Consider the following 25,238-nt stretch of genomic DNA (forward strand, 5'->3'; position numbering starts at 1 on the left):
ACCGCTCCTGGAGGAGATCCCGAGATCGGCTTGATCGCCAATGCCAAGACAGACATGAGGCCTGGGAACCCCATATACGGACGCGCCGTTGAGAAGATCAGATCGACTAGATTTCGGCTTTAGACGCTGGCCCATCGCGCCTTCCTAAAGATGCCCTGGTGAGTGGGCTGCTAGTGTGGCACTTCAAGAGAGCCTGCAGCCAATCGCCTTACTGGAACACCTATGGGTATGCATGGCCATGTGATGGGGCAGTTAATAGGATACGTGAAGCCCATAATTGAATGCTACTTTGGAGCACAAGAAAGACAAGTGCAAGTCTGGACATACTGCTGTGAAGACCGATTGGAAAAAGGCACAGTGGTAAAGATGATGTGACTGGGCTGTCCCAGGCCATTTCAATGACAGGGCTGTTGCCATTTCATTTTAGTGGACATCAGAGGCGCACTAGAGCCAAACATAACCTGAACCCGCTGTTGCGGGAGTTCGTTCGCTTTGGTGGGATGTCTGGCATACAGATCAACTGGGCGAAGTCTCAAATACTCCCGCTTACTCCGACGGTTGTTCCCTTTGTGCTGGACTTTCCGCTGGAATGGTGCACTGACACTGTCCGATACCTTGGGGTGAATGTTGCTCTGGACCGGGAGGAAGTGATTCGTGATAACTACGGGCATGCCATGGACACGCTCTCTGACACGATTACTCGATGGAAAGCCATGCCTCTCTCAATCGCAGACAGGATCTTGCTAGTGAAGATGGTGGTATTACCCAAGTTCCTCTACTACTTCCTGAACATACCTTACTTCCCGGGCCGGCCTTTCTTTTCCGTGCTACAGACGGCGCTTCTGCGCCTCGTATGGGGCGGCAGACAGCCGAGGATAAAATGGGATACGCTGGCCAGTCCGTATGCGGCCGGGGGCCTCGAACTGCCTAACTTTGAATTGTATTATATGTGCGCCCAGGCGCACTATGCGCATTACTGGGTTAGGGGGCCGAAATACACGGCCCACATGGCTGTGGAGCACTGGCTGGCTGACCCTGTCCCGCTGGAGGGGGCGCTCCTGCAGCGCATCTCGACGCGTGTTCGGGACCCCACAACCATAGAATGTACGGTGCGAGCTTGGGAGTGGATAGCGCGCAAACTGCAGGCCCCGATAATCTACTCCCCCCAGATGCCGCTGGTGTTTCACCCCCAGCTGTCCCTTCTCCGGGAGGGCATCTTCCACAAATTTCAGAAAAGGTGGGGGATCAGCACTTGGGGAGACATCTACCCTAACAGCACATTCGTCACCCTTCAGCAGCTATGTCAGGAGCCTCCCCCTGACGCTATGGAAACTTTTTTAAATGCGCGCTTGCGGGAGGGAATGCGAGCCGGCACCCCGGAGTACCCGCAGGAACCACAGGTGCTCCCCCAGATCCATACACTCATGGGGGCGCAGTCTGCGTCCCACTTGGTTTCCACGCTTTATAAATCACTGCACGCTGAAGTTGGCGCGCCACAGGGCACTGCCAGAGCCCGTTGGTCTCAGGACTTGGGACAGGACATCTCGGACCAAGAGTGGCACTATTGTTGTGCACAGATAGAGAGGGTGTCTGCTAGTAGCCGGCTGCGCATTACGCACTTTAAATACGTGCAGAGATACTATTATACGCCTGCTCGTTTGAAGCGGTTTGGGCTGCGGGCCGATGCCAGGTGCGACAGTTGCCGTGCAGACGAGGCCGACGTGCTGCACTTGGCCTGGAGCTGTCCGGCCCTTCAGGATTATTGGGTTCAGGTATTTGATACCGTTGGGAAGATGCTGGGGGACCCGCTACCGCTGTCTCCACTGCTGGGCGTACTGGGTTACACTGAGAAGCTCCCTGTGGCTCATAGGAGGTTTGCCTCTATCTGTTTCCTTCTTGCCAAATGGAGGGTGGCCTGCAGGTGGGGTAGAGGGAGGGCGCCGAAATTCAAAGATTGGTTGAAGACAATGATTCTTTGGCAGGACCAACTTGCCCTGTACTCTGATCTCCTGCCATCGGCATCCCGGCCCAAGGACATATGGGGGCCCTTGAAGTCCTACTTGCTGTCAAACCCGCAGCTGCCGGGCGAGCCTGCCCCCCCCTTCCCCCCACAGCTGAGACTGGGCTTTAGCACTCTGAACACTTAATGAGGCGCTGCGAAGTGTTGACTTTCCTTTTTGCGTACTCTCACTGTGAGGCTGGTGAGACGGGGTTTATTTCGGTTGTTTTGTTCAGTTGTTGATGCTGCAGTCCCCTTTGGGCCATCATAGTACATATCTGTGATTACTGTAACGTTACTGGGTTGTAGGCAAACCGCTGTGTACACCACTGCCTTTCATTTTTATAACACGCTGCCGGCCACTTGTGGTTGTAGGCATTATGCTGTGTACTGTTATCCTATGCTGAATAAAGGTTTTTTTTGGTCACAAAAAAAAAAAAATAGTACTCCCGCGGTTATTATATTACTTTGTTATTATTATTATTATTATTATTATTATTATTAATGAGTTTTATAACGCGCCTGGTTACCCTTGGGCATCCCCGCGCTCATCCAGAAAGAGAGACGTCATAACATGAGGCACCAGAAGTTAGGCAGGAAACAGGTGAGTTTTTAACAACTTGCGGAAACGCAAGAAACTTGATTCCAGACGTAGGTAAAGTGGAAGGGAGTTCCACAGAGTGGCCACATTGATGGAGAATCTTCTGCCCCCAGATCTTGCCTTCCTTACTCTCGTGACCTGCAGCAGATGTTGATGGTCCGATCGAAGGGAGCGAGAGGCTTTATAGGGTTGCACCATATCCCGTAGGATGGGAGGGCCTTTCCCCTGCAAGATTTTATGGGCCATGCAGAGTGCCTTAAATTTCACCCTCTCCCTAACGGGAAGCCAGTGCAACGCCTTCAGCGCAGGTCGAGCAGACTGACGCCTGGGGAGATCCATCAGGAGCCTGGCGGCCGCATTCTGCACTTGCTGTAATTTGTTTAAGGTGGACTCTGGGGCTCCCAGAAACAGCACATTACTGAAGTCCAGCCGAGAGATAATAAGCCCCTGAATAAGTAACCTCCTGTAGACCACTGGGAGGAGAGGTAAAATCTTCCTGGCCGAACGGAGCAGACCAAAACACACGCCTGCGGTCTTTTTAGCGTGAGTCTTAAAGGTAAGGTCCTGCTCCAACCACACCCCCAAACTCTTGATCTCCTGTTTGGGGGTGGGAGCCGCTCCCAGGCAACTAGGCCAGCTACCCGGAAACAGGGTAGGAGGGGAGTTCCCCAATATCATCAATTCCGTTTTGGAGCCGTTAAGCTTGAGAGCTGAGCTACACATCCACGTGTAGATCTTATCCAGACACGTATGCAGCTGATCGGGATGGTAAGGTGACTGGGGGAGGCCTACCACCAGCTGAGTATCATCAGCATAGCTGATAATCTTGACACCCAGGGGCAGTATCTCATTCTCCAGGGGGGCCATATAGATGTTAAATAAAGTAGGGCTCAACGAAGAGCCCTGTGGCACACCACACTGGAGAGGAACCGATGGAGATTTCATATGGCCTTCCCACACCTCAAACGTTCGGCCATCCAAAAAGGAAGAGAACCACTTCAGGGCCAGCCCAGAGACCCCCACCCCCGACAGTCGTTGGAGAAGCACTTGATGGTCCACAGTGTCAAATGCCGCACTGAGGTCGAGGAGGATCACTGCCACTGATCCCCCTGTATCCAGAATGCTCCTGGCATTCTCCACGACTGCCAACAGGGCAGTATCGGTCCCCTGACCGGGGCGGAAACCTGTTTGAGAATCACCCAGAAGGGAATTGGACTCCAGGAAGCCCGAGAGGCGCTGATTCACCAGTTTCTCCGCTACCTTGCTAATGCCTGGGAGCAGCGAGATAGGCCTAAAGCTGGCAAGGTCAGCGGGGTCCAGGTTAGGCTTCTTCAAGAGAGCCTTGACAACAGCTCCCTTCCAACTCGGGGGCACCACTCCATGGGCAAAAGATAGATTTATCAGATCCGTCACTGGACCACCGATGGTAGAGGCTACCTGCTTAAGATATTTCATTGGTGCAGGGTCTTTAGGCGAGCCACTTTTCATGGTCGTCAAAACTGTGAGAACTTCTTCCACAGTGACAGGCCCAAAAGAGGCCAACTCCGCTGTCCGCACCCTGGACAGAGACTCAAACTTACTATCAGAGGAATTCTCCACGTTCAACCGAGGGAGTGATAATAGAATATTATCTATTTTGGTTTTAAAGAAGGAGGCAAGTTCGGAACATTTTCCAAGAGGGTCAGCGTGGAAGACTTGAGGTTCGGGAGCTTTTAGAAGTTCTTTGATGACCCTAAACGACTCTTGAGGAGTTGGCCGCCGAGCCTATTCTCTCCTCAAAGAATACAGATTTAGCTGCCCGAATAGCAGATTTGTAAGTGCTAAGAGCCGCCCGGTATTCTCTCCGGGTTGCCTCACTCCAGTCTTTCCTCCAGGACCGTTCCAATCTCTTGCAACCCCTTCTCAAAGTTCTCAACTCTGATGTGTACCAGGGCGCCGAACCCACTCTCTTACCCATAGAAAGTTGTTTCTTCTTGGGGAGGAGAATATCAAGCGAGTTGGTCAGCCAGATGTTTAGCCTCTCATCAGCGACTAATGGATTGGACCCAAGGGGAGGCCGGGACTCCTCCAGATGGACCGCCCAGGTATCAACTGAGAGTCTCGACCAGGCTCTTTCCACCGTGTATACCCTGGGAGCAGATGTAACTGGGATATCAAGCTGCCACTGGGCGGACACCATGAAATGGTCCGTCCAAGGCAGGGGCAGCGCTGGAAAGGCTTTAAGGCAGGCCGAGTTCGAGAATATCGGATCCAACAAGTGGCCCTTCCTGTGAGTGGCACCGAAATTAACCAAGTTAATCCCCAAAACTTGAAGATCACTTAGTAAATCTACTCCCACGGGGTTGTGAGGATCCTCAAAGTGGATGTTAAAATCTCCCAAGGCGATGAAATTGCCAGTGGAAGAGGCAAGAAGGGCAGCTGATTCCAAGAAGGAATTAAGAAAATTTCCCATGGGCCCAGGGGGACGATAAATCAAAAAGCCTGTCAGAGACGCCGTGGGTGAAAGTCGAAGAGAGAACTGGCAGCTCTCACAGTCACTCATCCCTCCATCCTGTACCTTACAGACTAAAGAGTCCCTATAAAGGATAGCAATCCCTCCTCCCCTCCTCACAGGCCTATCCAAATGTGCCATCAGGAAACCAAAAGGGAGAGCTGTGACTATGTCAGGGCCCGAGCAAGAAGAGATCCAGGTCTCGGTTAAAAATAACACATCTAACTTATGGTCCAAAATCAAGGAATTAATTTCTATGGCATGACTAGGTACAGACCGGCAATTCAGCAAAGCTATAGAGAGCAAAGAATTATCATCGGACATACACCGACCCCCACTACATGTCCCACATGGCAGGAACGGTAGATCACCCTCATTGACATACCTACACGGTACTTGATTCGTGAGCCGCCAGGACATAAGTTCTTCCCTCTTGTACCCAATACGAGTGTGGCCCGGTTCCCCAGGAACGGGCATAGCGGCCAGCCCTGAGCCCGTCCGTGCCCGGACGGGCACAGACGGGCTGAACTCTGGCGTAACTCCGGCGTCAGTCCGGCGTGACCGCTGCGCGTGACCGCTACGCGTAAGCATGGCTGCCTAAATAGTCTCCAACCAAAGCGGAGAGAGGACTTACTGGCGCGCTGGGACCCACTCACCCAAGATGGCCGCCACGAGTCAGGGGCGAAGGATCCGCAAAACGCGGTGAAATAGCCCAATTATCGTGCAGGTATGATGGCAGAGGTGGGGGTATGCGTGGCCAAGCAGGTAGGACCCAAAATAAAACTAAAAAAGTATTCCTAAAGAAATGTTAAAAAACGAGTGGTTAAAAAACAAACACTGCCACAAAACAAGCGCTGCATGAATAACGTTCGCGCTGGACCTACCCATTGTGGTTCCCCAATCCATTTTCCGCACCTTGAACACTATCTTGGTGGAGCTTATATGGGGTGCAGGTCGCCGAAGAGTGAGCCTTCAGAAACTCCAACTGGAATCCAGTAAGGGAGGATTAGGGGTCCCTGACTTCAGGGTATACTATTATGCCTGCCAATTCCAATGGCTATCATACTGGACAGCGGGGAGGCATCTACCTGAAATCGAGATTACGCCGAGAGATATAGACTGGGGTACACTACATTCCCTGATCTTGCCCGAAGCAAAAATTCCCTCAGAGGGACCGCCGTTGTTGAAGATCGCGCTGCAATGCTGGAAGAAAGCACTGTTATATACATCAGACATAACCCCTTACGCAGCAAATATTCCCTTAGTGGGTATTCCCGCTCCCGGGGGTAGGCTTACGAGGGCTAGAACACGAGCCTGGATGGAGGCAGGGGTGGAGGAGGTGGGTGCTTTCTTTGCCGATGGCAACCTCATAGAGCATGACACATTTGTACAGATTACTGGCGCGCCTGAACACCAGTACTTATTACACGCAACAGTATCACATTATATTAAGAACACTTGGGCACCACAACGCAGGGAATCCCCACACCATGAATTTGCACACTTATTATATTATATGGGGACCGGGGGGACACCTTATTAAATGGCTGTATACCGGAATCAGGGTGCATGCTGGAACAACACTCGCAACCCTTAGGACAAAATGGACAGAGGACGCAGGTGTAGAACTTACAGAGCATGGAAAAGCATGCTAGAACATCCTAAGAAAGTGTCCCGCAAAGTTAAACTGAAATTCATCCATACAATGGTCCTACATAGATCCTACCTCACCCCGCAAAGAATACATCGGATGTTCCCAGAGGCCCAGCACTGCTGCCCCTGTTGTAAAGGTGACGAAGCAGACTTTATCCACATGCTATGGACTTGCCCGTGTATACTAGATTATTGGATTGGTGTTTGACATTACCTAGGCATAGTCACACATATGACAGTTCAAGACAAAGCGCTAGAATGTCTTACGGGGCTCCGTAAACATAACAAAAAACAAAAGGTCCACCGACGTTTCCTGGACCTTGTCCTTCTACTAGCCATTAGGGCCCTCACTATGAGATGGAAATTCCCTAGTTGCCCAACATTGTCTAGCTGGCAGGATGACAGGATAGAATGTGGGGGGTGCTGAGAGCGCGGTGCTGCACTGAGAAGAGGCGAGGGGGTTGCGGAAACTGCCTATCTCCATGGAGTGGGACGTTATGCTGGAAGAAATTCAAGCAATTAGACCTAATCCCTACACAGCGCAATCCCACACAATAATCTCCTGACAGTCCTCATGGACATACTGCTAGTTCCCCCCAGACCACACACCATGGATCTTAGACAGTGTGGTAAATAATTTAATTACCGGTACTTAATTTGATGCGGAAAATTAATAAGAATAGCTCAATAAAATAAGAGGCAGAATCCGTGGTATTAGAGGTTCGGAACGGGCTTTATTCCAAAACACAATTCGAATTTGTGGGCTTCATATTCCATCACCACGAAGGTTCAGGAAGTGAAGGACAATACTTTATTGACAGGTAATCATTTTTATAGAAGAGGCATTACAGTGAAACAGATGCAGGAGGCGTAACAGTTGATAACAGAGATAAAAACATACATGCGTAACTAAAATGGGTGTAACTAGGCGTAACTAAAGAACGTCATTAGGTATGATGTCACAAATGGGTGGTTCCATGAAAGAATTTCGCAATGTCAGCAAAAATACTTGGCAGAGATGCGCGCGCAGCAGCATGACGTGTGATTGACGTGCAACTAGGGGGAGAATGGGACTTGACATTTAGCTCTACATGTGGAGACAGAAGTCTGGGGTTATGTCAACCTAATCCTAAATCATATCTTACATCCTATGTTTAAAGAACTGTGTTATCCAAAAAGAGAGGTCTCTTAGGATAGAATCTTATTCTATACTGACTATACTGACTGTTAGTGCGTGTACAAGCGTCTAAGTGTCTACACTAGATGCGAGGGGGTAGGAATATTCCATGGTAACAGGGCTATGAATTACTTGCATGAGGACAGCGAGGCCTGGCCTCTTTGCACGGTAGCTGGAGGAATGTTTACCTAAACTGTTAGACAGGAATGCATCGGATGAGGAGCGGAGCAGAGCAGATAATCTTGAAGGTGAGATACAGTTTTTGGCAGGCAGACAGGCCGAGTTAGGCACCGTTAGCCGCGCAGGGAGTAGGACAAAGTTCATGGATACAGATGCGAGCTCAGACTGGAGTTTTCAGAGGCAGAAGGCAGGAAAAGGCTTAATGGCAGAATCAGGGCCTACTCGCCTGGACTGTAAAATGGGATAAATGAACCATATAAAGCCGGTGGCCTTTCATACTTAGGAATAGGATATCCGGCCCATTCATGGCGGGTCTGAAAGAGGACATATTGACGGTGGACGCACATGTGTTTGCGTCTTCATAACTGGAACTGGAGGGAACATACATGTACTTGTGATTTATACATGAAACCGTTGGGGTCCAAGATAGGGGACATAACTGATCATGAAAATCCATATTTCCACATTCCCTCCTTGTCCCCTACTTGCCCTTAAGAGATATCAATCTTCATCAATCCGTTGATCTGTTCATATAACATCATTTGTTCTTCTTTCTTCTTCCGGGATGAATGAAAACTTGGTGGTGGAATACACGATGTGGCACACAGACCACAAATCGCTGGTCCACATTGTAGGCATAAGCAGCAACTGAATAATATGAGAAAGCCAATACCTAGGAAGGATAGGACCCTCCATCCCCAGGCTGACAGTACACTCCAAAACCAACCGGACCAAGTCCAGGTGCCTGGATTCTGGTGTATCTGGCTTACAATCTTATGAAGGCGAGTTATGGCTTTATATACAGACGGCGAATTTTCTGGTATGAAAATGCAACAACTTGATCCGATGACCCTACAAGCTCCGCCCCTATCGGCCAGGATGACGTCAAGGACAAGACGATTTTGAAGCACAACAATCCACATAGCAGACTGCTCTTCTGTTAAATTGCCTAAGGCGGAAATAGTTTCGTTCACTACTGCTTCAAGGGTTCTGGTTAATCTACGTATCAACTTACTATTGGTAACTGTTCCTATATAGGGGAAGAAACCTTTATTGAAATCTGTGTATTTTTCCCATGCTGTTTCAGTATAATCGACGATTGGGAGATCTCTCTGCTGTCTATTGTGTACTAAATGAGTATTTCTGTGATAATCAGGAGGAGCTAGGAAAACAGGTGGCAAAAGGAATCCGATGTAACAGGTACCATCCCAATCTAGAGGCAAACGTGTATATGCAGTCTGACCACATACGAAGTAGGAATGGCGAGAAGCTCTAAATGTAGATTTGCCTTGATCACTGAATTCTATTACAGTGGTGCATCTACTATGGCCCATATGTACGGAACCATTCTTTCTTACACACAATTCACCTTTAACTGGAAATACTGACATAGCGGGCAAAATTGGTGCAGCTTCGGATTCAACATTCAGGATCATGAGATTAAGCGTGAAATTACCTAATCCGTATACTTCATTTTCTAGATCAGTTCCTGTTCTTTTGGGAAGTCCCTCCTTGTTAGGGTAGCAGACTTTAAGCAAAACTAAGTTCAGGTTTCCCCATACCCAGTTGTCTTGATAAACTGCAGAATTCGAATCTAGGGAATTAATTAAACTAAACCATGCTCCACAGGAGCCATTGTGTGTGAACGGATATGGAAAGAGAGGCAGAATTCCCTTATAGTTCTGATAGGGAGGGAGTCGGCCACATATCCAACAATTTGTAGCATTGCTAGTCTGATGGGAATGATGTAACATACTAATAAAAGTGTTATTGCGTAGCGCAAATCTATAGGACAACTCATGCGGTGGTAATTCACTAAAAGAATGTTCAGCAGTAACATTGTAAACATGTTTAGAAATAGGATAATATATGTGCAACAATATACTTGCAGCTATTATTAAAAGACTTAAGAAAAACAAAATTAATAACGTCACTGTGCAATGGCTACGCAGTGATTTACAGTACGCATGTTGTTTCAACTGCATCTTTCGGTTTCTTTCTCTATTCAGGTCTAGGGGATACATGTCAGAGACAAATTCGACCGATTCACCTTGGAGAGGACTTAAACAATCAAATTGTCTGACCTATTAGACCGTAGTTTTAGTTTGTATAGTTCCTTATCGCTTAGTTCAACCAAAGGAAGCTTTGAGTCAATCGGTGAAGACACGCGAGGTGTATCGTTTACATCAGACGGTAGTCCATGAAATTTCTTGATATGACTTGAATGTATCCAACCTTTGCGACCTTCGATCTTCACGGCTGTCCTCGTGGTGAGCAGTACAAGTTGAGGCGATTTCCACCTAGGATCCAGCTGAGTCTTCCGGTCAAAATTTCGCACTAACACCAGGTCCCCGGGAACTACGTCATGGGGTTTCACCTCGGTGTTGTCGGGAAAGGCTGCAGCTACCTGTGAACGACAAGATTGTAGTGCAGACATCAAGGAAGCCAGGTAATCTGTCAGCATATTACAGTCAACATCAGTTATTTTGCGTGGTATAGGCGTCCCCCACATATTTGGTGGTCTACCGAAGATCACCTCATAAGGGGATAGCCCTGTTCGAGAGTGCGCTACCATTCTCATGTAAAAGAGTGCAACTGGTAAAGCTACTACCCAATCGACACCTTTCTCCCTACATATTTTGGACAATCTAATTTTCAGAGTTTGATTAGGTCGTTCCACGAGACCTGCTGCCTCGGGGTGTCGGACACAGTGAAATCTCCATTGATAGCCTAACAAAAGTGAAACGTGTTTCATTAGTTCGGATGAGAACGGCTGGCCGTTATCTGAGTAGACAACACGTGGTAGACCGTACCGTGGGAAGAATTCTCGAACCAACTGTTTGGCAGTAGTCGGGGCAGTGTAATCTGAGACCGGGTATGCTTCTGTCCAACGGGAAAGAGCACAGACAACTACAAGAACATATTTGAATCCTCGACATCGTTCCATCTGGATATAATCCATCTGGAGGACTTCAAAAGGGTGATCAGGAGGCTGAAATCCACCCTGTTCTACGGGAATGCTTTTACCTGGGTTGAACTGACAACAGATCATACAGGTACGAACTTTTTGTTTAGCTGCTGCTCGTAAATGTTTGTTGAACCAAATGTGTTGAATGCTGTCTAGCATAGCTTTTTCTCCTAAGTGTGCTGGACTATGTATTGTATGAATGATAACTTGAACCATAGAATCAGGAAGGAACCATACAGATTTTTCCTTCGTCATGCATCCTTGATCCGTTTGGATCCCTCCTAATTCAGTCCATTTCTTTATTTCATCTGGTGTAGCATGTGTCTGTATGTCAATTACATCAAGAGCGGGATCCTTAACCATCATGCAATGTGTTGGTGTCGGAACTATTGTCTTTGTCATGTCAGATGTGTGAGTTTGAGCAGTCTGTTTAGCTGTTCTGTCAGCTAGATCATTGCCTTGGGAAATGATATCAGTGACTTTCGTATGAGCTTTACATTTCATAATTGATATTGCAGTGGGTAGATGTATTGCATCTAATAAGACATGAATGTGTGGCTGAAACAATGTTAATTCGTAACCGGTGAGTCTTGCTATAGTCAAGTGTTGTGTTTGCGTTCGGTTCACAAGAACCTCTACTGCGTGTGGTACTTGTACTGTCAATGGATGTCCTAACACTATGGCATCGCTTTGTCTGATTGCTAAAGCTGTTGCTGCCACTGATTTCAGGCACGCAGGCAGAGCCTGAGCTACGGGATCTAATGTACTAGAAAAATAAGCACATGGTTTGTGTGATCCTGCTTGTTCCTGAGTGAGTACTGACAAGGCAGTACCTTCGCGTTCTGTAACAAAGAGTGTAAACTGTTTATTGTAACATGGTGTTGCTAAAACAGGTGCTTGACATAAAGCTTTCTTTAGGCTTTCAAAAGCTTGTGTATGTTCCTGAGTCCAAGGGAGGACAGTCGATGTGGCTGCCTCCTGTGTTGTCAACTGAATGAGTGGTTTTGCTAGAAATGCATACTGAGGGATCCACTGCCTACAATATGAAGTGAGGCCTATAAAAGCCCGTACCTCCTTTTGTGTCTTGGGTATTGACATGTTAGCAATTAACTGGATGCGATCTGACGTAAGCTGCCTTCCCTCCTTGGACAGCGAGTGCCCAAGGTAAACAACTCGCTGGACACAGAATTGCAGCTTAGAAGGGGACACCTTGTGCCCCTTTTCGGCCAAAAATTGTAAAACCGTCAGTGAGGCTTTTTCACATTCAGGTTCGCTTCTAGCGGTGATCAGCAGATCATCGACATATTGAAGCAGGGCAGTGTTGACTGGCATGTGGATACTGTCAAGTTCTCGTTTCAATGCTTGGCTATAGATGCTGGGGCTTTCTGTGAATCCTTGAGGTGCGCGTGTGAATTTAAAGCTTCGTCCATTTAAACTAAATCCGAACAAGTATTGGCTTTCCGGATCTATTGGGACGCTGAAAAAGGCATTCTTGAGATCAATTACAGTAAAGAATGTTGCTTCGGAATCAATGGCTGTCAGTAATGAAGAAATGTCTGGGACTACGGGGTATTGTGGTACAATACATTTATTTAATTCGCGCAGATCAATAACCAATCGATATACTGGCGGGGCTTTTGGATCAGTTCGTTTAAGAATCGGAATTATCGGGGAATTACATACATTGGAGTCGGTTTCCACAACCACTCCTTGGGTAATAAGCTTGTCAATGATTTGCAGTAAAGCCATTATAGCATCTGGGGGTAACTTGTATTGTCGCATTCGTGGTAGTACCACTCCTGTCTTTAGTGTGACTCGATATGGTGTAATGTTCATGCAACCAACATCTGTAGGGCCTTGTGCCCATAAATGTGTGGGTAAAGTCTGCAGTCGGTGATCCATGTCTCGGGACACATAGTGCCCTTTGAAATCGCGTAAAAACAATCTTACTCCTTCCGGAGAACAACATATTATAGCTCCTAGAGCTTTCAATGTTTTTATACCTAACAGGTTTTCTGGACATGATTTAGTAAGCAATAAATCTGTAGTTCGTGTCAAGGGACCAATCGTAAGGGGAAGAGGCTGTGATACTTCGTTAATGATAGGTTTTCCCGAAAAGCCAAGGGAAATATTCTGTGAGCCTGAGAGGGGTGCCCCTGGAACTTCACTACGTTTTATGGTTGTTCGGCTTGCCCCTGTATCAAGTAAAAATTTTCTATCTTGGCCTAATAGTTCACTGTGTACATAAGGTCCTTCTTGATCTACAGGGACCTCGATAAGGGGTAAGCCAACTTCCCTCTCTAGGCTGTTTCATGAGTATCGTTGATAATTAGGATAGTCATACTGTGCGGTCTGGTACATCTGTTGTGTCGTTGTTTGTGTGGCAGCAATAGGCTGCGGTGGTGGAGCTGGCATAGATTGTTGCGGAGCCTGCATGGACTGTGCACGCTGCGGGGCTCCTTGTTCGTTCTGATCCTGTCTAAGTGGCCGTGGTCTTTCTTTTGTATTACCTATGGCGATATTATGTTTTAAAACTGGACAATCGTGTACATAATGACCTGGCTGTTTACAATAGTTGCATGTCCCTTTTACAGGACCTGCTGAAACACTGGACTGTGTCATACCCTTTTTATGACCGTCAGCTGGAACTGTCTGGGCAACTAGCATTTTCATTTTCGTGTCTTTCATGCGTCTTTGTTCATGTTCTTGTTCCTCTCTAATTCTATTGTGATGGTACTGTAGCATTTGTAACATTTGTGACGGAGTGTTACCTTGCCAGGTACTCTCGAATTTTAATACTCTATTCTTAACTTGGGGCAAGGCATTTTCAACTAATTTTGTCACAAACAGATGTGGATACGATTCGCTACTTGTTTTTATTCCACTATTTATACCAAAACATTTTTCGAATCGGGCATAGAAATCACTAGTGTCTTCATCTTGCTTTTGTTTACAGGCTGAGATTGCACCCCAGTCTTCCTTTTTCGTAGTTAATAAACGTGGCAGTACCTGTACTAATAAACCTGGTAGTATTCTGGTCTTTTCCCCGAGCCCTAAACCTGGACCTCGAGCTGTTTCTTCGTTTTCTAATGCTGTCCAATCTATCTTTTGGTCTCCCACCTCCCAATCCTTTTCTTTGAGTTTTTCGTAAATGCCCGCAGGCATTAATACCTTTAATATTTTCATAATGTCGGGATAGGTATACTCTCCCATGAGCAACATGTCTTTAATTTCACGGTGGAAACCCGCTGGGTCTTTGTCATGACTGGGTACCACTTTCTTCATTTCTAATAGTTCCATTTTAGATATGGGTGTGTATACAAACACACGTTTAAACTGATTGTCATCACCTTTTATCGGGTGCACTTCGCGTAAGGGATTCTGTCTATCCATATAATACGTCGTTCTTTCCTTGATAGGCAGTGAGACATGTTCGGGGCATACAAAAAGAATGTACTGCTTTCTGGATTCTAGTATTTCTCTAATTAACTCAGTACCTGAACCTCTCCATTTATTCGTAATTCAGTCAATATATCAGGTAGGGGACCAGGATCGGAGTGTTGGCTTTTATATAATATAAGGAGTTGTTGAATCATGTAGATACCAGCTAAACGCTGTTCATCTGGGGTGAGGTTCAAAAACGTGTGCGCTAGTGTATCATCACTATATTTTCCGGGACTGTCAACCCAGTGAACGGCTGACCTGGCTAATTCTTGTTCGTCCATAGAATCGAGTATATGATAACCCCTTCGTTCTCGGAGTAATTTGTCAGCGGCTTGGAACGAATGTTCGGGGGACCTTATATTTATTATAGGTGTTTGGAAATTTCTGTTATTATCTGGACGTATCGGACGTATCGGATCAGTAAAGCATCTAGTATTATTACAAGATCTCCCTCTACCTACATAGGCCATGGTTTCTAACTGTCCTGTGGGCAGTTCTAATTCTTCCTCCTCGTTTTGTTCAGGCTGGTCTACCGCTAATCTTTCTTCGTGTATTCGTTCTACTTCTTTGCGGATCTTTCGACACATAGCTACTATACTTAATAGTTTATTATGTCTCCCCTCTGATATATTCCGACTCCATGTGGTAAGAATTCGCATTTCTTCCGGATTTACCCCTGGTCGGTCTTGATTTCTGATCACACAATTTATGAGGAAACGTAACAGTTCCCCCTGTATTTCCACTTTCTGGTACTCCATGGCTCTATTAATACTTTCAGAATCTCGTCCTGACTGGACAAAGTGATATATGTTTTCTAAATGTGTAGTCATTCCTGGTAGCCTCCCTAAATATATTGCAGCTCGTCGGATACGTAATGATGCCAGCAGCATTTCGTCCTCTTTGCCGGGCACAGGGTCATATCTACAATCTACTAGAAGTTCCTTAAGCATGTCGGGAGTTACTAGTTTGGGCGTACGTTGGTGGGCTAATTCTTGAAAGGAAAGTTTATTTACTCTGGGTGGCGTGGAAAAAATGTTTGCTGTACCTCCTGTAGCACCGCCTGGGGTGCTGGATGTGAAAGGATTCGTTGAACGTGATATAGCAACCATAGGTGTGGGTACAGCTGTAGAAACAGATGTGCTTGCCGGAACTTGTGTCGGAATTTGTTGTTGCGGAGGTACAGACGGAGGGTCTTGGCGTTGAACCCCCTCGGCAGGCGGTCTATGTGGTGCAGTATTAGCATACTCGGGAGCTGCGTCGTCTAAATAAGAGGAAAGGAAAACATCTTCTGCGGTTCTGGGATGCCCTTTGGGATGTGCTTTTATCGGAAACAATGGAGGTGGCAAGTCTTTTGGTATCTCCGGAGTAGCCTTAGGTAACCCTTCGGCCAGAAGAGGATACATACCATTCATAAGGGCATTTCTTTGTCTGTCTGCTTGTTCTGATTTTGCTCGGGTACCTTCTTCAATTAATAGATTTTCTCGGACTTTATTTGAATTCTCCTTACTTTTCTCTTCCTGTCTGAGTGCTTTTTCTGTACGTCTATATGATTCTTTACGCCATAATTCAATGGCATCTTTCTGTGATTGTCTAGCTTTCTATTTCCATAATTCTTCCTCTACTTTCATGATGCAATCTGCATCCCAGGTCCCAGCTGCGGGCCACCTCTGACTTTCTGGTAATTCCTTGGTGTAGTCTACCCATAAATCAAGAAATAATATGGCGTCTAGGCCATGTTTATGATACATGAAGTACCCTGGAGTGTCCCTAGGAGGAATGGGAACAGCTTCTTCGAGTACCCCTTTTCTAGTTTTGATCTGTCTTAATTTCGAAAAGAGCGGCATATTGAGAACTGATCTGATACCTAATTTTGAACACGTTAATACAACAAAACACAATAATGAACAGTCATTCACACCACAATATGCAGAACGTATTTAAAACATTTTAACATTTAACATTTAACATTTAATGAACAACAATGATGGCCATTTAGGGAACTAGTCACTAAGCATAATACTCGGCACTAACTAGGTAATTCTGAATTATATACTAGACATACTTGATATACTGCTAAACAGTACAGATACACTGCTGAAACAGTGCAGACCGGATTTGTGTACCCAAACCCGTCTTGACCGGCACAACCTATGTGCACGTCAGAACGCCTCCCCGGCAATGGTACTCACCGGGTAGCTCGGAACGGAAGGCCTCGGAACTGAACTGAACTGGACTTGGACCGGACTGGACTCGACTCGAAACTTCGGAACTTCGGAACCTGGTGGGCCCCTGTATACCTCGGATCTTGCTCTCTCAGCTAGGCTCTGGTCGGGATACTTCGCACTTCTCACCGCCTCGTCTGGGTGTTGATCGCAGCCTCAGTTACCCCCGCTCGGCAGGAGGGAGATACAGGAAATCCTGTGGGTACGCGTTGTTGTCCGTCCAGCTGTGGCAGGAGACCGGGCCTGCAACGCACCTCCGGCGCGTGAGATGAGAAAGTGTCCCTATTCGGGCGCCATATATGTGGTAAATAATTTAATTACCGGTACTTAATTTGATGCGGAAAATTAATAAGAATAGCTCAATAAAATAAGAGGCAGAATCCGTGGTATTAGAGGTTCGGAACGGGCTTTATTCCAAAACACAATTCGAATTTGTGGGCTTCATATTCCATCACCACGAAGGTTCAGGAAGTGAAGGACAATACTTTATTGACAGGTAATCATTTTTATAGAAGAGGCATTACAGTGAAACAGATGCAGGAGGCGTAACAGTTGATAACAGAGATAAAAACATACATGCGTAACTAAAATGGGTGTAACTAGGCGTAACTAAAGAACGTCATTAGGTATGATGTCACAAATGGGTGGTTCCATGAAAGAATTTCGCAATGTCAGCAAAAATACTTGGCAGAGATGCGCGCGCAGCAGCATGACGTGTGATTGACGTGCAACTAGGGGGAGAATGGGACTTGACATTTAGCTCTACATGTGGAGACAGAAGTCTGGGGTTATGTCAACCTAATCCTAAATCATATCTTACATCCTATGTTTAAAGAACTGTGTTATCCAAAAAGAGAGGTCTCTTAGGATAGAATCTTATTCTATACTGACTATACTGACTGTTAGTGCGTGTACAAGCGTCTAAGTGTCTACACTAGATGCGAGGGGGTAGGAATATTCCATGGTAACAGGGCTATGAATTACTTGCATGAGGACAGCGAGGCCTGGCCTCTTTGCACGGTAGCTGGAGGAATGTTTACCTAAACTGTTAGACAGGAATGCATCGGATGAGGAGCGGAGCAGAGCAGATAATCTTGAAGGTGAGATACAGTTTTTGGCAGGCAGACAGGCCGAGTTAGGCACCGTTAGCCGCGCAGGGAGTAGGACAAAGTTCATGGATACAGATGCGAGCTCAGACTGGAGTTTTCAGAGGCAGAAGGCAGGAAAAGGCTTAATGGCAGAATCAGGGCCTACTCGCCTGGACTGTAAAATGGGATAAATGAACCATATAAAGCCGGTGGCCTTTCATACTTAGGAATAGGATATCCGGCCCATTCATGGCGGGTCTGAAAGAGGACATATTGACGGTGGACGCACATGTGTTTGCGTCTTCATAACTGGAACTGGAGGGAACATACATGTACTTGTGATTTATACATGAAACCGTTGGGGTCCAAGATAGGGGACATAACTGATCATAAAAATCCATATTTCCACATGATACCAGGGTAATACCATATTAGACGAACATATGACTCAGGAGCAACAGACCAGAAAGTGGGGAGGGCCGGGAGGGGGGTTGGGATTAGTTAGTAAATTAGAGTTAGTTTGAACGTAAAGATGCTTGTTATTATTGATCTTGATGTCACGTTTTTGGCAGCTTATGTGAAATTATCTCCAATACCGCAAGGCGGGCGACTGACGACTTACATTTGTAAACCAGTAATTATTCTCTGTTCAAATATGTATATTATATAAGATGAGAACAACAAAAACAAAACAGCGTATGTATCGCAAATGCCCTGTTTTTCCATGGCTGAGGTGTTTCAATAAAGTATGTTAAAAAATAAAAAAAATCTATGGTGATGGTCAATCCTGGGTGCAACAGGAGCCCATGATAGCCGAAAGGTTAGACACATGCCTGGCGAAATCAACACTGACTGATTTACTTGCCACTGCTGAGAGGGACTCCCGTAGAGTATAATTTGAGATGGTGGCTTCCGGTGCACGGCACCGACACTTACTATCGCTGCCAAATGATGGCGATGTTTAGCTAATTTTAAGATGAACACAACAACAGTTGCTGATTAATTAAATATACAGTAAAAATGTCTAATACCTGCTTCCCAGGTCATTCTTATAGCTCTGGGGGCTTGGAATAGTCGGAATTGTCACACTTATAAGAGTGTGATGGTTAGTAGTTGTGTTGGTAGTGTCATTAGCAACACTGGCAGGGTCAATCTGTGGGGCAAGCTGCAGTGGCGTCCTGACGAAGGCCCGGATATATATATACACAGACGTGGTGGCCTATGTGGGCAACATATAGAATTGGCCCCGCAAGGGGCCCCAAAACACTACTTTAAAAATTGTGTGATATCACCTTTATAACTATGTGGTGGAAGGAACGGGAGGGTGCACGCAGACAAGAGGCCTGGGCGCCATAGCTCAGTCTTTTCTCTAATGAAAATGGTTCATGAAAGTTGCAGAGTCAGATACCTCCTTGGTTCGCATCACGTGGGATCCATACAATCCTATTACTCTGTCCTGGACCTAAGCCAAGAAGCTGGTTCCCAGGAGTGGATCAACGGCTTTAGGATGCAGGAGCATGTTATTTAAGCAGACCTTTCCAACTCAGACATGGTGAGGAACTAGGACTGCCTAGAGTTGTTCTGAACCGCACTCAACTTTTCCCCAGGTCTGTGGAATGTCCATCTTAGTCCCCGATTATGTGTAATTTGATCACTGGATGCAGCATTATAGAGGGTGGTAAAGTACCTGGTAAAACCGAATCTGCGTCTAAACATCACGTCTGTGAGACATTATTACGCATTTTTAAGACTACAGCATAATTACATTTATCAAGTAAATGGGTGCAGAATAATTACATGTGGTATTTCCATATGTACAAACATTGCAAGTTGTCCTATAAGGAAACTCACATCACATGGCAGAAATAGAAGGTTCTAACCATTTCCCGTTTCCATCTGTGAACAGTGAGGTAGAATACGAATAAGGAGCTCTTCCCAACAAACAAGGTGATTTCACCCTGGCCTCCATTTTGTTACACTGAGAACCCGGTTTGCATCGCAACTGCAATCCAGTGCCCTCCGCTTGATAGGAAAGAGTTCCAAAAGGGTATCCTACAATTTTCTTTTAGCATGGCTAGTGACTGAAGAAAGAAAACACACATTTTGTGATAGGGAGCTTACTGTTTCTACTCCGCAAAGTACAGTGGAAGGCTATACAAAAAAAGATGCAATGATGTAAACAGAAAAGTATATAATCTGCTTAGCAAGGAAGGGGAGGAAAATATTGCAGCGAGTGAGGCCCATCAAGGAACTGAAACTCGAGCCATGGGAGGGAAATGTGCGCACAGTTAGAGGCATGATGTGCACTGACAGCATCAAAGGTGAGGTGGAAGTAGGGACAGCCCAAACTGGTGAGTGCACCGTCCAAGAGTACCAAGCAAATTCCACTGAACCTGTGATGAGAGGACGTATGTAAACATGCATGGAATGTAACCTTTTTTGGCACACTAACGTTTCTCAGATTAGCATCAGTGTCACTCCAGTGTATTGTTCTCCTTGAGAAGCCACGCATTAAGTAGGACCTATGCGAAAAGCCACCGAATAAGAAACTGTAAAAGTTGAAAATGTGCTTTAACATCACACAGAGACATCACTACTATCACGTTTAAATATAGCTGTTTCACTTTGTGACATGTTTTTATTGAGCCACAGACAACACATTTCGTGCAAGTCGAAACATATCTATGACGCAAGCGGCTTGAATTACTTATAAGTCTCATTTGGAGCAAGCCTGGGATATGATGTCTTCGATGCCCGCGACCATAGGACCGTACGGGGGTGGCTGGCCGAACAATGGAAATAAAAACCTGGACCCTGGATTTCCTGTTGGTGCCCGGCCGAACAATGGAAATAAAAACCTGGACCCTGGATTTCCTGTTGGTGCCCTTGGCCGCTCTGGTGTATTTGATGCTGAATACTTTGTTGTATTAACAATAAAAAATCATTTTTAAAAGGTCATTTGTAAGATGAAGTATATCTTTAAAAACATTTTCATGTATTTGGAAATTGTTTTTTAAAGGTGAAAGTGCACATGCAGGAGGGTGTTCCTTCATCAAGTCATCAATCTCATGGTAGGAAGCAACAGCTCATATGAAAGGCAAAGCTCGTGTTACTACTGCAGCACCAACAGCATCGCGACAAGTGTCATCACTGCTTCAGCAGGTTCAGTGTGTGCCTCATCATCGACCGCCACCACCACAAGAGGAATTCTTTCCAGTGGAATTACATCACCTACTTCAATAATGATGTCCCTCACGACAATCTAAACGCTCATAATTTCTATGTTGGCCACATCCCAAGCCACACAGGCTCCCTCTATGCCAAGGAACCGGGTAATCGGGAGTCTCTGCCTGCAGGTGGGGAGTTTTTCTAACCACAGCTGAACATGAACTATCATTCAGAGCCACACTTTACATCGAGTCCCCCAGATACAACTGCGGCATCAGGAAACAAGCCCACATAGTTAGAACGGAAAGAATGGTTAGTGATAGTTTGCCTCTGACTGAGCTACCCCAAAGGCCACGTGATATTCAGTCTGGTGACGCTGTAGCACTACGATTCACTGAGACCATCACACAGACCCTCAAGGACATTAGTGGCACAAGGAGCGACATGTCGCTACAGCAACACAAAGCAGAATCAGCAATGCAACATCGTACCCCGCAGAGGGCTTTTTTCTTCACACTCCCTCCCCTCTTTTCATCTATGTTTGTATGGTTTTTCTGAATGGGGCTAAAGGGTTGCCCTCCCCTGGTGGACGCCTGGATGCAGTTCCATGGTACCCGTGGCTGGAGGCAGTGCCCCTTACTCCCTGGGTGGGGGAGGCATCTCCTCTCAAGGGGATTGGAGGAGAAGGAGGCAGTAGATGGGATAGGGGTACAGGCAGGAAAGGGTGAGTCGGGAAGTGGAGAAATTTTAATTGAAAAAAACTGGAGAAATCCTAGTTTTAAAATACATTTATGTGTTTGGAATAACTGTGGGGATATGACTTAATTGAGGCTTTAAGCAATAGATTGTTTCCATGTGCTTTTGCACTTTATGCGCAAGGCACTTTTTGCACTTGTACTCTTTATGCATTTTGCACTTTTGTGCTACAGTATTTTCATTACTGCTCTTGATAAAATGAGGGAAATTGGAACGGAATGGGAATATTGTTAAAGTTAAGCTACAAATTGATTTCTTAGGTTTTACTTTGATCAGAGATGAAGGCGAAATCGGTACTTGTGCACATTTAGCACTTTGTGTGCCTACAAACATGAAATGTAAATGTGTGAAATGTATTTGTGTATAACTTATTTAATGTACATGATCTTGTATTCCATTCCAACACCGCACAAATGCCCAGTCGTCCTTTGCACCCTATCTAAGTTTGCACAACATTATATATAGCAACAAGTCGGTTTAAACTCCTAACATGGCACATCATGAGAAGAATGCTAGAATCTATAAGATGTATTTGATATATTACAATCGTATTTTGAGATATATATATATATATATATATATATATATAGAGAGAGAGAGAGAGTGGTATGCATACAACTTTCATATAAATATAGCTACAAAACAACATTTGCAGCTAAATTCACCAACCTCCTTGTTCTGTTGTCATGTGTTTCCAAGAAATGCCGCTGTGACTCGTGTTTGGTAGGGTGGTCGGCAGCAAGTGCCACATCAGTGGTGACGAGTCCCAGATTGATAGATCCAGCTTCAAGCCAGTACGCCCTCCGCAGCACTGCAGGCTGGAGACCCACTTTGCAGCTATCCAGCTGTTCAATGTACTGCTTGAGCTGGACATCTTGGATAGCTAAGCTGATCCCCTCGCCAACTGCCTGATTGTGAAGGTTACAATTTGCAACTCGGATTACACCCATCTAGAGAAAGGTGGAAAAGAGACAAATGTCACAGATCACACAGTCATGCTACAGAGGCAATGCAGAGACCAGCATGCACAGAAATATAGACTACACCATTAAGAAACTGATTACTTGACACCACAAATGGCTCTTTTGGGAAAAATAAGCAACTCAATCAAGTTTTTGAACAAAATGCTTAATTCACCAATGAGATTCTGGTTTTAGAAGTCGGGGAGTTAAGCTTGAGGAAGATGGCAGTGTGTATCTGACCGCGTTCTGACGAAGGGAGCTCGCTGGTTGTGTTGTAGCTGAAAACTTTCTGTCAGACTGAACACCGAAGGAGGGCTTACACGGAATAAAGCCCACCCTCCGCTTTTCATGGAATGCTGCTCGCTTGGTTCGTCCGCAACTTGTGCCAGCCCCACTCTTCAATGGTGGCTCTGCAGCATCTGGAGTCCAGCGCTTGGGTGAAGTCCTGGCATTTTCTGTGTATACTTGCGGGGCCCCCTTGGTGAAATGACTACGCATGAAGGCGTTTGCACGACTAGCCAAATCGCTGTGGGGCGGGCTACTTAGTGGGTGCCAGGAGCACGCCCTGCAGCCTTATGCAGCTCCTAAGAAGTGGCTGGGGGGTACAGTCGTCCAAAATGAAAACAGCAACGGCATCTCCAAGACGGCTGCAAGAATATGAACTGCTAAAAAGGGGAGACAATGAAGGCGGAGGGGAGCACTTTTAATGCACAGGTTTCATCTTCTCTGTTAAACTTGCCATCCCCCCAAATGCTTCTACCCAGGGAGCTCTGGCCCAGGAAACTTTGAATGATTTTTTTTTTGCCTAAGCAGGTGGGGGCCAACCTGAGTGGGGAATTACACAAAGAAAAAAAGAGTTCTGGTGAGCAAATTGTACAACAAACTCTGCCTTGCGCAGTGGTACCTGTCCAAGAGTCTGGAACTGTTCTTTAGTTTTAAGGCTCAGACCTAATTCATCGTTCCCAAATACTAACAAGCATTGGCATAGCCAATAGGTCTCGCTTTTGGGACCTTTTAAGTATTTAGTTTTGCAGCACAATATCCTTGGTGCAACAACATCAGCTGTTGCATGGCTAAACCGTGTACCTTATAAGTGTTTAGCCATGCAACAGTTGATGTTGTTGCACCAAGGATATTGTGCTGCATAACTAAAGACTTATATGGTCCCAAAAGCGAGACCTATTGGCTATGCCAATGCTTGTTTTTTTACCAATGAGAAATGGTAAATGTAGCATTGTTCCACGTGTTAGTGCGTGTTTGAGGCACCTCGATAGGGTAGTTGTGAACTGTTGCTTTATAAACATTAAATGCTATGCATTGAAATTGAATGTTTGGACGGCTATAGAGAATGCATTTTTCCCCCTTGTAGTGCATGTTTTAATATGTATGAGAGCCCTGGTATACTAACGAATGGCCTGTGTTGTTGCTGGGTCCTCACTGTTCTTTCTGCCTGTTTTTTCCAAGGGTTTGCGGAATGTGCTTCCTTGAGATAAGCACAAGTGTTATGGGGCTCCCTTTGCTAGACCAGAAGAATTCCTTGGGTTTGCTTTTGAAGTGGAGTGGAGGGCGGGTGTTTTATGACCCCTCCGTCCGTCTGCTTAGAAACCTTTTGCAGACGTGAGCTGCATCTGGTGCCGCGTTAGAAGTGTTGAGCCAAGATATTTACTGGTTGTGATCAACAAAGGCTTGTATTTCTGGGAGTCCTAATAATATCTGATGGCTTTTTGCCTGTTTCCTCCGTTGATATGGGAAACATTCTTTGGAGTTAATTCTGACGTGAAAGCCTGGATATTGTTCAAAATATACTTTAAATCCTGATTCAAGTAAAGAAAAAATACCCCAGTATTCCTTTGCTTATTTCTTTCCCTTGTAAGCTTAGTGCGCATTTGAGCCCCAGCCCTGTTAGGAGCGGAAAGAAGATTGGGGCACAATTTGTTCCTAGACTTGTTGTGTCTGGAAGCGGTACTGTTGTGAGTGTCAAGCGTAGTACAAAATCACAATGATAGTTGGTTTCAAATGACTGAACGAACACACAGTGACGGGTATTACTTAATTTTGTAGAAATATAAAATTCTTCAAAGTTCATGGTCTGAAGCATGAATATTGACAAGACAAAGGTATTTTCGAGCAGGCACAATGACTTGGGTCTCAAAATTTACAGCAAGCATAGACAGCAATGTGTGTCAGGTGCGTTTGGGATGAGGTAAGCGTTGGAAGGATTTGAGAATGACGCCATGACAAAAGAGTCAAGAGATCAAGCGATCCCGGTGAGACGTAACGCACAATGGGTGACCGTGTTTGTTTGGGCACCAGACCTGGCCTCAGACCCTGTAGTTTACTCACTGTGAGCAGGCTTCGTTTAAAGTGCAATTTTAAAACAAGCATTTGCAATGCAATAGGTCTCGCAGTTATACGAGTTTGAGCTATTGGCATTATAAATGACAGTGCCTTTTATTTATGTTTTTAAAAAACCAAACTTAAATAAAAAGCATTGTCATTTACAATGCCAATAGCTCAAACTCCTATAAA

General features: G+C 45.8%; 1 protein-coding gene across 12 annotated transcripts in view; it reads right to left on the bottom strand.

The window, feature by feature from the left end:
- BLTP1 (bridge-like lipid transfer protein family member 1) overlaps nucleotides 1-25,238 on the bottom strand; it is a 1,988,102-nt gene that overhangs the window by 1,527,602 nt on the left and 435,262 nt on the right. For all 12 annotated transcript variants that reach the window (XM_085641559.1, XM_085641555.1, XM_085641564.1 and 9 more), the window contains one exon: nucleotides 22,417-22,697. In XM_085641559.1, coding sequence (XP_085497685.1) covers nucleotides 22,417-22,697 — 281 coding nt within the window. The remainder of the gene's footprint in view (nucleotides 1-22,416; nucleotides 22,698-25,238) is intronic.

Source organism: Triturus cristatus, chromosome 2_2 (genome assembly GCF_964204655.1).
Source record: "Triturus cristatus chromosome 2_2, aTriCri1.1, whole genome shotgun sequence".
NCBI classification, from domain to species: Eukaryota; Metazoa; Chordata; class Amphibia; order Caudata; family Salamandridae; genus Triturus; species Triturus cristatus.